General features: G+C 54.5%; 1 protein-coding gene across 1 annotated transcript in view; it reads right to left on the bottom strand.

Annotated features, from left to right (window-relative positions):
- Positions 1 to 388: 388 nt before the first annotated feature.
- The window catches only part of TM9SF4 (transmembrane 9 superfamily member 4), a 51,827-nt gene continuing 39,106 nt past the window's right edge, over positions 389 to 13,109 (bottom strand). Inside the window, exons 11-18 of the mRNA XM_039237754.1 lie at positions 12,742 to 12,823; positions 12,571 to 12,646; positions 9,735 to 9,818; positions 7,950 to 8,125; positions 7,395 to 7,458; positions 6,071 to 6,190; positions 5,149 to 5,238; positions 389 to 2,319 (exon numbers count right to left, since the gene is read on the bottom strand). Coding sequence (XP_039093685.1) covers positions 2,170 to 2,319; positions 5,149 to 5,238; positions 6,071 to 6,190; positions 7,395 to 7,458; positions 7,950 to 8,125; positions 9,735 to 9,818; positions 12,571 to 12,646; positions 12,742 to 12,823 — 842 coding nt within the window. The 3' untranslated portion in view covers positions 389 to 2,169. The remainder of the gene's footprint in view (positions 2,320 to 5,148; positions 5,239 to 6,070; positions 6,191 to 7,394; positions 7,459 to 7,949; positions 8,126 to 9,734; positions 9,819 to 12,570; positions 12,647 to 12,741; positions 12,824 to 13,109) is intronic.

The following is a 13,109-nucleotide window of genomic DNA, read 5'->3' as shown; positions in this document are numbered from 1 at the left end:
TATGAACCAATCAATTCCCATTGGGACATAAGACAGTTTGATCTGTGTTTCTATTTGAAGAGTCTTAGAGGACAGAGAGGTGAAGTGAGTTGGCAGTAAAATACTGCAGCTGGGAATCTAAAAAACCGCGTCTCACTGCTACTAAAGCTGACACTGATTGCCATTTCCTACCTGTGGGACCAGGGCAGATGCCTGCGATTCAGGACGGAGGGACTGAGCGAATGGGAGACGCTATGGGCTATACCACATAGGGGAACATCAGTGGCCTGAGCTCTAGAAAGCCTGACATGAGACTGAGCTTTGAGGGAAATCATTCAGCTCAACCCATCCAGGAGAGATGTCTCACCTCAGACTCCTAACCCCTGCAAGAGATTCAAGAGACATGACAACAGGTCAATGGCATATTTATTTACAATTGGACCAAAAAAAGGCATACAGGCATCTTTTAATTAAAAATAATAATGATGATGATTTAAAAAGTCAGAAAAATTGATGATGTTTGAACCTTTTATGAGGAGTCCATTTCCCTATTCCCCCCACCCCCAAAAAGAGCATCTCTTAGGGAAAAAATCCGAGATTTGAGTGAACAAGCCTCCATTATCATTCTATTACTGCTTGGGTTCCCTTTTCTCCAACCTGATTCTTGGTGGACACCGCCTGGCGCTAGTCATTGTGAGCAAGGTTGGGAAGTTCACTGGTTTGATTGGTGGAGCTGGTAGGGGCTGCTGGGGAAATCTGGAGTGGGGGGCGGGCTATCAAGGGGGTGGGGTAGGTCCTAGCTTAGCCAGCATCCTGAGCTTTGTCTTGTAGTGGGAGTCCCAAAGGGGCTGACGCAAGGGTGAGCGGCTGTTACTTAAACCCGAATCCCAGGGTGGGTTTGGTCTCTTGCAACTTAAGAACAAATGTGTGGTTGGGGGTTGGGTGCTGACAGACGAGCCAGGCTTGCAAAGTTAGCTCGCTCTTTCTAACTTGGCTCTTTACCTATTCCTGGGAATTGGGGAAAGAGTGACAGAACTGACCTTCCATCTTCCTTCCCACAAGCAGTTTTCCAGGTGTCCCCCAGAGGAGGCAAGAATCAGATGGGAGACAGAGGTGGAGGCGGAGGGCATGGGTCTGGCTGAAAGAGCGGACTATGAGCACGGAGGCTGGGGGATGTCAGGGACAGAACGCCTCTCTCCCTGGCCACCTAAAGGAGGGCATCTGAGGTCTCCCGGCCTTGTTCTGTACTGGTAGGGAGTGGAGGGGGCCCGCCACCAGCACACTTCGCAAAGAGCAGCAACCCCCCGGGGAAGGTTCTGGGGAGCAATCCTGAGGGATGAGGACCCTTGTCCCAGACAGACACGTGGATGCTTGGCTTGACTCTGCAAATACTTGGCCCTGGGTCCAGGGTTTCTTGGCACGCACAGTTCACTGCAAGTCTCTTCTCTGGTCCAGCAAACTCCCACTGCTCTGGGCAGGGGTGAGGCCTGCTGTTCCGGGGCACTCGGCCCCAAGTACTTCCCGGGGGTTTTCCTTGTAGCAACAAGACGTAGTCACCCAGCTTGGGCAGCCCTGGGAGGAGGCTGAGGGGAGAGAAGAGTGAGAGAACTGGTAGAGGCTGGTCGGCACTGAGGATGCGTGTCCGGGCTAGAGCTGGGCTTTGTCGCGGCATCAGTGGTGAGGATGGGCCGTGAGAGGCATGGAAACCGCACCGAAGCCGCAGATGGCCAGGCATTTCCTCTTCCAGTTAGTCGTGGGGTGGCCAACAGCCTGAGGAACTGAGGTGGAGACAGTGACCAAAACCCAGTGTCTTGGTGATTTATCCATCCTGGATCCTTACGTTAAAAAAAAAAAACAAAAAAAAAAAACTAAGGAAAAAAACCCCAACCAAAAATAAACCTGAATAAACAGGTCTGAGAGTTCCTGCTGGAGGGAACTTTCTTAGCACTGAAGGAAAAACAACCCACAAAAGACTCATCCCCCACAGAACTGGAATAAATTGATGAAGAAAAGTCCAAGATTTATCTACAGGCCCTCCCTCCCCCCACGCAGCCCCAGGATCCAGGAACACTGTGCCAGGAGTTACATTCCAAACGAGCAGGAGTTATTTTATTTGCGTGCCTGCAGTTCCCCACGCAGAGTAGCTTCCTGTCCGTGGACGGAGTGGGCCCGGCCGTGGTCCACCCCCAGTCAGTCTATCTTCACAGCAGCGTAGATCTTGCGGACAAACATGTAGGCTGCATAGAAGCCAATGGTGCCCGTGAGAAGCCAGAAGGACAGGACCATGAGGGCCGTGTAGCCAAAGTACAGGAGAGAGGGGATGAACTCAACGATGTCCAGCTGGGGCACGAATGGAGAGAAGAGAGGGGTGGACACTTAGTGCCAGCCTACCATGGCCAACCTGCAAACCTCCCCCCCCCCCCCCCCCACTGATCTTGTGGTAAAGCTGAAGCCTGGGAGGGGGAAGGGGCTTGCTCCAGGTGGGCTGGGAGGGGCAGGCGGAGTTCACAGCCACGGCGAGCCTTCATCGGCACCAGGGCCCGTGCACTACCTTGAGTGCGCAGGACCACATGGCAGGTTTGTAACCATTCACAGATGGGGCACAGAGGGGTTCAACAGCACCCATGGTTACACAGCTAGGAGCAGAAGGAGACAGGATTTAAGCCTTGGGCTGGAGGGCTGGGGGTGTCCAAGGCCCAATTCCACTATCCCAGGCCATTTCTTGTGGGGGTGGTAGGGGTGGGACTTGCCGTGGAGAAGGGCCTGAGAGCTCATTGGGAGAGAGAGCTGACCGCAGGGGCCAGGGCCAGAACGTCTCAGATAGGAACGGCCACGGCTGTGTCATCTCTCCACCCTCCAGTCCCCAGAACAGCACACTGACATGCTGGGATGGCTGGAGCAGTGGCCAGGGAATGGTGGGGAGAGGATTCAAGAGCAGAGAGTCACCATGAGCTGCCTACAGGCTTCTCATCCTGAGAGTGGCTCTGTCCCCTTAGTTAACATCTCACAGGGGATTCATCTTGGCACAAGCTGGACTCCCCTGCAGACTCTGAGGCCTGGCAGGGATGCCAGGGACCCGTGTTTGTGGCGGTGCTTGCAGGGCTAGGCAGAGTTAGTCTGGAACCTTGGTATCAAGAGCTGCTCGGCACATCAGGGCCTGAGTGTTTTCAGGCTTAACCCTCCCCAGTTCTATAAGCTTTCTCCTGGCTGGAGATGGGGTGAGGGAGGTGGGGGACAAGACAGGGTAAGTAAACCCAATGGTAGAACCAGGAAGGATCTAGGCAAATAGGCAAAGCTGGAAAGGCCCCTTAGAATTGAGGCCGGCCAAGGCTGGCCTTTTATAGACAGGACCCAGGGCTAGGGTGGAGGTTTGCAGAGCAGAGGAGAAGGACCGGGGAACGGGGAAGAAGAACCCGAGGTCCTGATATGACCCCAGGAGGCAGTCTAGGAGGCCATGTAGCTGGCTTTTGTTTGCCTAACACTGTCTCCTGTCGTCCACCTTCCCAGTGTTTTGGGGTCCCCACTCCTTCACTGTGGTCCTGTCGGGGCTGTCAGTTTTCACACAGAACCTAAGCGGGTCGATCAGAGTAAGCCATCCTGTGGGACCTGAGGAGCATGTAACGCAGGCCAGTGAGCATCTTCCCTGGGGCTGATAACTCGATGGTAGAGGAAAGATGTTCTTTTGGCTCTAGGGCTGCCGCTGGCAACTCCCCTCTGAGGCAATATCCTGCATGCAAATTAAGGCCAAGAGAACACACAGCGCTGAGGCATGGACGTGGGGCGCCAACATCATTTGAAATGCTGCATCTAACCATGACTGAAGCTAGAACTCCAGCTTCTTAAACTTTCCAGTTCTATCAGTCAATACATTCTCTTTTTGCTTAAGCCAGTCGGAAATGAGCTCTGGTCGCTTTCCGCTTAAAAGTTCTGATGATAATCATATTATAGCCCATAATGGGCTATAGAGGAGGGAAATTAGATTTGTTCTGGATGATTCCAGGAATAAGAGGATGGCCTGAAGACAGAAGTTACAGGGTGACGGATTTCAGTGTACATCAAGGAAGATCTTGATAATGACAGGAAGTAACCAAAGAGAATGAGAATGCCAGGAGGGAGTGCCTTCTGTCACTGGATGTGCTAGAGCAGGGGTCAGCAAACTGCTTCTTAAAAAGCCAGATAACACGTAGTTAAGGTTTCGCAGGCCATGTGGCCTCTGTCACAACTACTCAATGCTGCCACTGTAGTGTGAAAGCAGCCCTAAACAATATGTAAGTGAATGAGCATGGCTGTGTTCCAATAAAACTTTATTTACAGAAACGGGCTCACTGACACATGCACTATAGTTTGCTGACCCCTGAGCTACACGGTCGCTTGCTGAGGTGGCCGGCAGAGGCGCACAGTCAGCAAACCGGAAACAGGCATGGAGTACCCCAGGATGATCCACACAGTCCTTTCCAGCCTTACGGTTCTGTGAGAAGGCATTCTAGGCTTCCACCAACTGACCTGTAACTCTGATTTGGGGGTACACCCTGGCTGCAAGCAGGGAGGACTGCCTGTATTAGGGTTTTGGAAACCTGAAGCACAGCAGGTGAGACCATCCTGGGCAGCAGCCGTGGAAGGGAGGGGTCCACCACAGTGAGCCCAAATTCCTCTCAGTGGCCCATCCATGTGGCTCATGTGTCATGAACGAACCAAACAAAACCACTGTGGTGAGGGGGGATGGCTTTGTGTTCTTCCGTGCCGCTCGCTACTGGCTGGACCTGAGTCCCTAAATTGGGGCGCGAAAGGCTATTTCCATATTTTCTGCTCTTATCCTTATTAACTCTTCTCTACCTTCTTTGTTCGTTCATGTTCTTGCTCTTTCTTTCTTAGTTTGAGCCGAGTACTACATTATCAGTGTCCCTTATTTCCTGTTAATAGCGTTGTAAGGTGAGAGATTCTCTTTGAGTTCTGCTTTGACTGTATCTCACAGGTTTTGCCTGCGATATTCTGTCACTTACCCCGAAGGCTTTGGTCTCCCAAACACACAGAACACAGATTCTCTCTGTCCTAAAATGAAGCATGTTCTAGAACAGAATGGCTTTGGTTCTTCCCACGGCTGGGAGGAAAAATTCAGACACCTGGGTGTTCTCCCAGCACCCTCCTTTCCACCAACCAGCCCGGCAGTACCTTGTTCACAAAATAAAAGATGGCATAGACGAGGACATAGAATGCAGATCCCCCGGAGACCAGGAAATTCCTCCACCACCAGCGGTAATCCTGAGGAGGAGACAGAGCAGAGTCATGGTTTCTAGGCACAATCTCCCCCCAAGTCTCATGGTGGCCTGAGGGGCTGAAGACCCTGGACAAGAACAGTAATACTGGGGGCAATGGGAAGGTTTTCTATCTTGACTTGTGACAGTGGTTACACAACCATATGCATTTCTAAAAACTCCCTGAATTGTAGACTAAAATTGGTGAACTTCATTCCACATAAATGGTATCTCAATTAAAAAAAAAAATCAACAAGGACCGCAGCCAAAGAGCGGTAATAACAACTACTAACATTTCTTGAGCAAATGCTCGCCGTGTGCCAGGCACCATTCTAAGTGTTGTACACGAACTGGCTCATGTACTCCTTGTGGCAGCCCTGAGTCAGGCCCCCATGCTATCCTGTCACGTGACGAGGAACAGAAGACGGAGAGAGAGGTTAACCAACCGCCCAACTGGGGCTTCTAATGGAGGGGCCAGAGTTTCAGCTCAGGCTGTTTGTCCCAGAGCCCTTCCCAAGAGGCCCTGCCAAGAGCTACTCCCCAGAGGCAGGGAAGGCCGGCCAATCTGCCTCAGCTACTGGAGTGGACACTACCAACAAACCTACTGTCCTTCTTCAAGTCACAGTGACTATTCCATGTGACTATGCTGTGAGGTAGGGGCCGTGAACTCCAGTCTGCAGCTGAATCAATGGAGGTGGAGCTAAGTGAAGGGATGTACTTGCCTAAGACCTCACAGCCAGAGCAAGGGGGCCCACATGGGAAACCCCCACAGCTTCACTGACCCATCCAATGCCAGACCCAGCTCTCCTCACCCCCAGCTCCTGGCTCCTTCCCCTCACCTCTGCACACAGCTGGAAGTACACCATGACGATGCTGATTTGTGAACACGACACCACCAGGATGATGAAGACAAGGAAGAGGAAGCCAAAAAGGTAGTAGAACTGATTCTCCCAGATTGCCTGTGGACACATCACAGTGGCCTTCAGCTAGCCTGCCACCACCCAGTGACCCCTTCCCTTGGCACATACTCCCTGTTCTCAGAAAGCCACCCCTCACTTCCGACTGGCACACCACCTGCCACCAGGGCAGGAATGGAGACACCACCGGGACACCACTGGGGCCCGTAGGCCAGGCCTGGCCCTGCCTCCCTGGAGAAGAGGGTGAGGAGCCAGGCTGCTCTTCGGGAGGAGCTGGGAGGTGGCTCATCCTGCACTGGGTGGGCGCCAACCTGAACTCAATAGCTTGTGAGAAATAACAAATCCCACCCAAATCACAATTGCCCGGCAGCCACCACCACTTAGGAGCAGCCTACTGTGTGCCAGGTACGTGCCACAAGATGTGCATCTCCAGATACAAGCTTATGAAAGCGAGGCCATTTATGGATGAGGAAGCTAAGGCTCAGAGAGGCTGGTGATTGGCCCAGGGTAACAAAGAGTAAGGTGGCCCCTCTGGGGGGCAGCCAACTCAGCCTCAGACCCTTTTCCTAGGCAGGTCTGGGTGGGCAAGGGGGTCTCAGCAGGGAGGGCCTGGACCGCTCCAGAGCAGCAGATGCTCGGCCAGTATAGGCTTAGTGCCAGGTGCTCCTGGTGCAGAGCGGGCCCAGCCAGGAGCAGAGGGCTCTAAAGAGCCTTTCTGCCAGCTTCCATCTTGGCGTGCCTGGGCAGGAGTCATCATCATTACAACAGCTGCCACATAGCAAGCACTGCCTGCGTGCCGAGCACCGTGCCTTTTACAGACATCATCACATTCCAGCCTCACAACAATCCTGAGAATCAGGAATCATTCCCCCCACTTTCCTGAGAGTCACGGGTAAAGATGTGTAGGGATTTGGAAATCAAAGCAGATGCCATGTCGTTAACAATGGTGGGGACTGGCTGCAATCTTCCTGACGCAGCTTCTATTTACTGAGCCCTGCCCACACACCAGATCCCGTATACAATGCCACATCCCGTTCATCCTTCCAAGCCATCTTGAGGGGCAGGAGCGAACACCCTGAGAGCGTAAAAGGCCCATGTGAAATCTCTCAGGCGGTAAGAGGCAGAGCATGTAAGTGGAGGGACAGGGATGAGGCTTGTGGGGGTGAAGGTTGTGTGTGGAGGGGCGGGGGAGCACCCCACCAACCTCCTGGGGCCTGACCCAGCCCCAGCGAGAAGTGGTACTCACGCTGAAGATGAAGAAAAGCTCGATGAACATGGCGCCGAAGGGCAGGATCCCAGCCATGAGAATGCTGCGGCAGAAGGGGAGGGTCAGCATCGCTAGGAGCTCCTCCCGGGTAGCGCGAGGGACAGTGCTCACCAGGTGTAGTGTTCTAATTCTCTGGCATACTTTTTGTACCATGACCCCCTCCTGAGGGATAGGCAAGGTGGGCACCAATCTCCCCATTTTATAGATGGGGAAAGTGGGGTACAGAGAGGTGGCATGACTCGCCTAGTTCTGAGGGATAGTCTTCCCCTGTCTCACCTGCACTTTTCCGTCCCTCCCTTCCCTATTCTGAGGGCTCTTAGGCCAGCACCAAGTCTGGTCACCATGTGGTCCTCTAACATGGCATCAAGTCAAGCTTTCATGAAGTCTACTAGAGCCTGCTGGAGTTGCAAACCACCAGTCACAACATCCCAGGGGAGGGTACCCTGTGCCACATCCTCCGAAGGAAACGGCTCAGGGCAGTGTCCGCCTCACCCACTCTAGAATCCCCTGGCCTCGCCCCTGCCAGAGACTCACCCAACAAAGCGGTTCATGTACCACCGCTGCTCAGGGATCTGCCGGGGGATCTGGTTGGTGCGCACGGGGTTGTCATACGGCTGCTTGCGGAAGCCGAAGTAGTAGCCCAGGTAGACAAGGGGCAGGGAGATGCCGAACCACATGCACAGCAGGGCCACCATGGTAGGGAAGGGTACCTGCGGGCACAGCGCCATGAGGCCCCACAAGGCCCTGAAGCTCAGGGCTCGGGGCGGTGCAGGGGGGAGGGGGACCCACTGGGTCCCACGGAAGGAGGGCCACCATGGTGGGGAAGATTCTGCAGACAATCCCCCCTCACCCCCACCGCCTCTGCCCAAGGCTCCTGGCCAGAACCTCCTGGGGCTGACCCAGCCTCAAGGAAACGCGGAGGGCAGACTGAGGACCATTGGGCTGTGACATGAAGAAGGAGCCATGGCATCCCAGAGGAGCTCGTCAGCCAGGGAGGAAGCGGGGGAAGAACAGAGGAGAGGACCGAGAACACAATGGGGAGGCAAAGAGGCCAGCATGATGAATTATGTGGTATGTTAACCGAAGACAAACGGGAAAAAACAGAAGTGCACAAACTGTGTGTTCCCAATTTTGTTAAAATAAAACACCATGATATACTATGAAGTAAAAAAAAAACAGGTTATAAAGCTGTATGTATAGGACTCCATTTAACAGAAACATCCCAGCATTTATATGTGTATGTACCTACAGAGGCCTATGCTAAAAGGTAACAGTACTTCCTCAGATGGGATGTAGGGGTTATAAGGAATTTCTCATTTTCTTCTTTATCCTGTTTTATACAGTATTATATTGTTACAAGAGTCATGCAAACTGGAAGAAGTGAATTAATCTACACAAACCATTGAGAACAGTACTTATTTCAATGTAAGCACAACATAAATGTTTGCTATTACATTATAATTTCAAAGTCATATCATTCCATTTTAAACACAGCTGAAAAAAGACTGCAAAAATATACTGCAACTTCTCTGTACTTTCCAACATTTCTACAACGCGGGTTTATAATGAGCAGTTGGTGACAGGGAGGAAAATGTTGAAAGAGAGAAGGAACACAGGTATAAAAGAGGAAGTGAGAGGAAGAACATGACTCTCTCTTTCATGAGGGCGGCCTCCCCGACTGCTGCAAAGGAGCCAGTCCACCGGCACCCCGGACTCCCAGCCTCACCCAAGGACCTCTGACCAACGGGCACCTGCAAGCAGAGGGAAGGTGGCCTCGGCTCTCTCCAAGGAGGCCGAGAAGGCTAATGCTTGCCCCCCTCTCCCCCGACTGCAGTCCTGCCACAGGACTGACACCCCCTCTCCCCACTCCCACCTGAGTTCACGAACCGACTCCAGGAGTCCACACAAGTTACTAGCAATGGCCGGGGCTGGCAAGGTCCCGGCTCTGAGAGCAGGACAACCTGTGGGGGCTGGCGCTGCAAGGCAGGGATAGGAAGAGAGCCTTGTTTGGGAGACTAACCTAATAAACCCATACCAGGCAATGTCCCCTTGGCCGAGGCAAAGGGAGATTCCCCAGCTGGCCCCTGGACTGTGGAAATCTTCCTTTGGAGAAGTGAGCTGTGGCCAGCTGGCTGCACGAGCCCACAGGAAGGCCGGGGTTGGGGGCTGGGCAGCCGGATGGGCAGGGCTGGGGAAACCCCAGCTAGTCTGCAGCCCCGGGGCTGGGAACAGAGTGCCGGGGACCCAGAAAAGGGAAGGGAACAGCAGGAAGTGACCTGTGGGAGTAGGACCCGGCATAGTTGGCCCTCCCTTACTTACTGCTCCTGACGAGTGCTTTCCCCAGATGAAGCAATTCAAGACGAAGCAGATGCCGAACACCACGCCAGGGTAGAGCGTTGCCGTCTGGAAGAAAGGGAGACCAGGCTGGGGGCTGCATCAAGGGAGCCGCCCACTTGTTCCAGAGGGGACCCCGGACTAGGGGCCCCCAACCCTCCTTGTCCTTTAGGACTCAGCTCAAGGGCCATCCCCTCCAGAAAGCATACCCTGAACTGCCCTTCCTCACCCTCATCCCTGTCTGTGATTATGCACTGTTACGTGGTCAATGTCTGCCTATCCCCGGAGCCTGGGAGCTCCTCGGGAGGAGCGTGGCCCCCTGTCCACTGAGCTACTCCCAATCCTCAGAACACAGTAGCTGCTCAATACACGTATGCTGAACAGGAACGAATGAATAAAACTTGTACAGAACACCTAATTCCGGGCCTCACCCAAACGGCCTAGAGTGGTGGTTAAGCTTGGAGTCTGAGAGGCGGTGGGTACTGGCCTCACACACATCCTCACACCTAGTCCTCACTACATGCCTGGCTGCAAGGATAATGAGCATTACCCCCTTTTAAAGAAGAGGGCACCGAGGCCCAGCAACGTTAAATACATACACACCCTGACTCCACACAGCTAAGGATGGATCAGAGGCTCAAACACAAGCAGTGTGACCAAGTCCCAGCTCCTGACCCACTGCACTGTAGGCCATCTGCTCAGGTCTCCTGGACTGGGGCCCAGGCACAGGGAACCGAAGCCCCAGGCCGACAGGAGCCTCCTTCACTGCTGTGGCTGCCTCAGCACCCAGGAGGGCCGCTGCCCGCTCTGCCTGAGGCCCCCTGCAATCTGGTGCTCGACCTCCAATGCCGGTTTCACCTTAGGCCAGAGCCCCACCTCCTCCCCGCTCCCCAGTAACTGGTAGCTGTCCTTGTGCTGTTATGCAAGCAGAGTTAACGCCTCAGGATATCTGCCTCCTAGGTGCTAATGCCATGCCAAGGGGCTTCCGTGCAGTCTCTTTCTATCCACATGACAGCCCTGAGGGGTAGGTGCAAGCAGGTCCCACCAGAGAGATGGGGAAAGAGAAAGAACAGTCAGGACTGGGATCTAGGAGATTCTGGAACCCCAGGCCACTCTGCTGGCTGCTTCCGTCCATCTGAACCCCTCCTCTTCAAGGCCCACTTCAGATGCCATTTCCTCCCTTGTTGCTTGTTCCTGCTTTACTTCACTGTGTAGCAGGGCATTCATCTGCCCTCCTGGCCGAAATTTACAGACTGGGCACTGTGCTAGGTACCAGGGGTGAGAACAGGAAGAAGGTTCCAGCGAGGCAGACAGACCCATAAATGGAGAACCAGCTCCATGGCACTACCTATAGGCATGAGGCTCTGCACAGGTTCCTCTGGGGTGTCAAGGAGGCCACAGAGGTCAGAATGGGGGAGGAGGCTTCTAGAGGGTAACACTGGAGCTAAGACCTAATGGATGGGGTGAGGGGAGCAAGGGGGAGGTGTGGCCGGGCAGAGGGGAAGACAGGCTGGAGGAGAGGGGCAGTCGAGTATCTGCACTGGGGCGGGCCACAGTGCATGCTCACCTGCGGGCAGAGGCAGAGCCCCAGGGAAGGGTCACAATCTTGCAGGGACACCAGGGGTGCCTAAGACAGTCAAGGGTCCGGGCGAGAGGCAAAGATGTCCTAAACCTGGGCAAGAGTTCTAGAGCTAGAGCTGGAGCTGGGAGGGGATTCAGGCTACCAGACGGGAAAACTCTCAACACTTGTTGCCTGAGAGGAGGTGGGCAGGAGGGAGTAGAAGGCAGGAAGCGCCGCAGCAGTCCGGCCCGGGGGTCTGGTGAATGATGGTGCCCCCGGACGCAAGGACCAGGTGCAGGGTGGAGAGGCTGGTCTGGGGTGGGGCCAGCTGAGGGAGGTGCTGGGGCTGCCACGGGAGGCCTGCCAGGGAAGAGCCACAGGGGAGGTGGGGGTTGGCTTCCACACCTCCGTAGGTCCCCAGTTCTCAGCACACTGTGGCCTGAGAAAAATACTTGATGCATCAAGAATTCAGGACCTTTCTTTGATTCTTCTAGAACAGTCTCCCTCACAGCTCTTCTTCTACAGGGAGGGCTTACTTTGTGCCAGAGGTATCACAGCCAGAGCTCCCCTGGGGCTTCTGACAGAGGGAGAATGGTTTCAGAAGACTCGGACCACAAGATTCTCGGAGTTTGGCACCGGAGGGTTCCCGGGTCCTGGAGGGCCTTGCTTGTCTGGGAGAGGGGGCTCAGGGCTCCCTGGGAGGTGGGGTCAAGTCCCAGGCATCCTGCAGTTTCTATAGTCTTTCTGCTACTGAGAACTGTCCTTGCCACCACGAGGACAAAGAAGGGCGGGAGCTGTCCTCCCCAACGAGGAAACAAAGTCCGGCTTGCAGGCGCCACGCCTGGCCTCTTCTGCCCCTGGCAGGTACTTGTCTTTACTCCATGATGCAAGGTGTTCGTTCAGCAGCCCTGCTGGTCAGTTTCTGGCCCTAAACTTTGACACCTAGGCTTGGTGCCTAAACCCTGTTATTCTGGATCTTCTATTTCTTCTCTTGTTTGAGCCGTCAGACAATGTAGGCTAAAAATCACCTCAATTCAATCCCCTCTTCTTACAGATGCAGCAAAAGGCCCTTGGAGGTCCCAAGGGGCCTGTGGTGATTAGCCCAGTGTCCTGGACCCTCGGGTGTGTGCCCCCTCCAAACTCTATCACTCCGCTGCTCTGCCGCTGGACCTAACCCCCACCACAGACTGCCTACACTGCTGAGGAGCCTAGGAAGAAGTTCTCGGCTCCACACCAACACTGGTAGATTAGGACACTTACACAGAAGGCTCCTTTCTTCCACCGATGGCCTTTTAGAGTACGGTACAGACGGCCAGCAGAAAATCCACCAAACACCCTGCAGGGAAATGGGAGGGATCCACACCAAGGGGATTTGTTGGCTGAAGGGCAGGCAGTCTATGCCAGCCCCAGAGCCCGCTCAGACACACCTACCCCATGAACATGAAGAGGAAGCAGGCCGTGGTCATGAGAGCTCCCCGGCTGGAGGGCGACAGCATCCCGAGCATGGCCACAACTGTGGAGGGAGCAGGGGGCGGAGAGAGAGTCAGGGCGGCCGATGGCCAGGGTCCCAGGCCCCAGCCCCCATCCCAGGATGGCACACAGGGCCCAGGGCAGATGAGGCTGGATGAGGCTCCCTTCTCCCTTGGTCTTCCTGACAGCACGCTCCCTTCCTCTCTGCAGGGAAGACTGGCCTCAGCTGGGGTGCAGAGCGGGGCAGCGGAGCTAGGCCTGGGCTGGCCACATCTTAACTGTGACTCCCAGCACACAGAGCACTTGCAACCAGCCAGGCACCGAGCTCA

The sequence above is a fragment of the Hyaena hyaena genome, unplaced genomic scaffold (assembly GCF_003009895.1).
Source record: "Hyaena hyaena isolate Hyena2069 unplaced genomic scaffold, ASM300989v1 scaffold_131, whole genome shotgun sequence".
Taxonomy (NCBI): Eukaryota; Metazoa; Chordata; class Mammalia; order Carnivora; family Hyaenidae; genus Hyaena; species Hyaena hyaena.
Note: the sequence above shows the minus strand (reverse complement) of the source record. Positions and strands in the feature narration are given on the sequence as shown.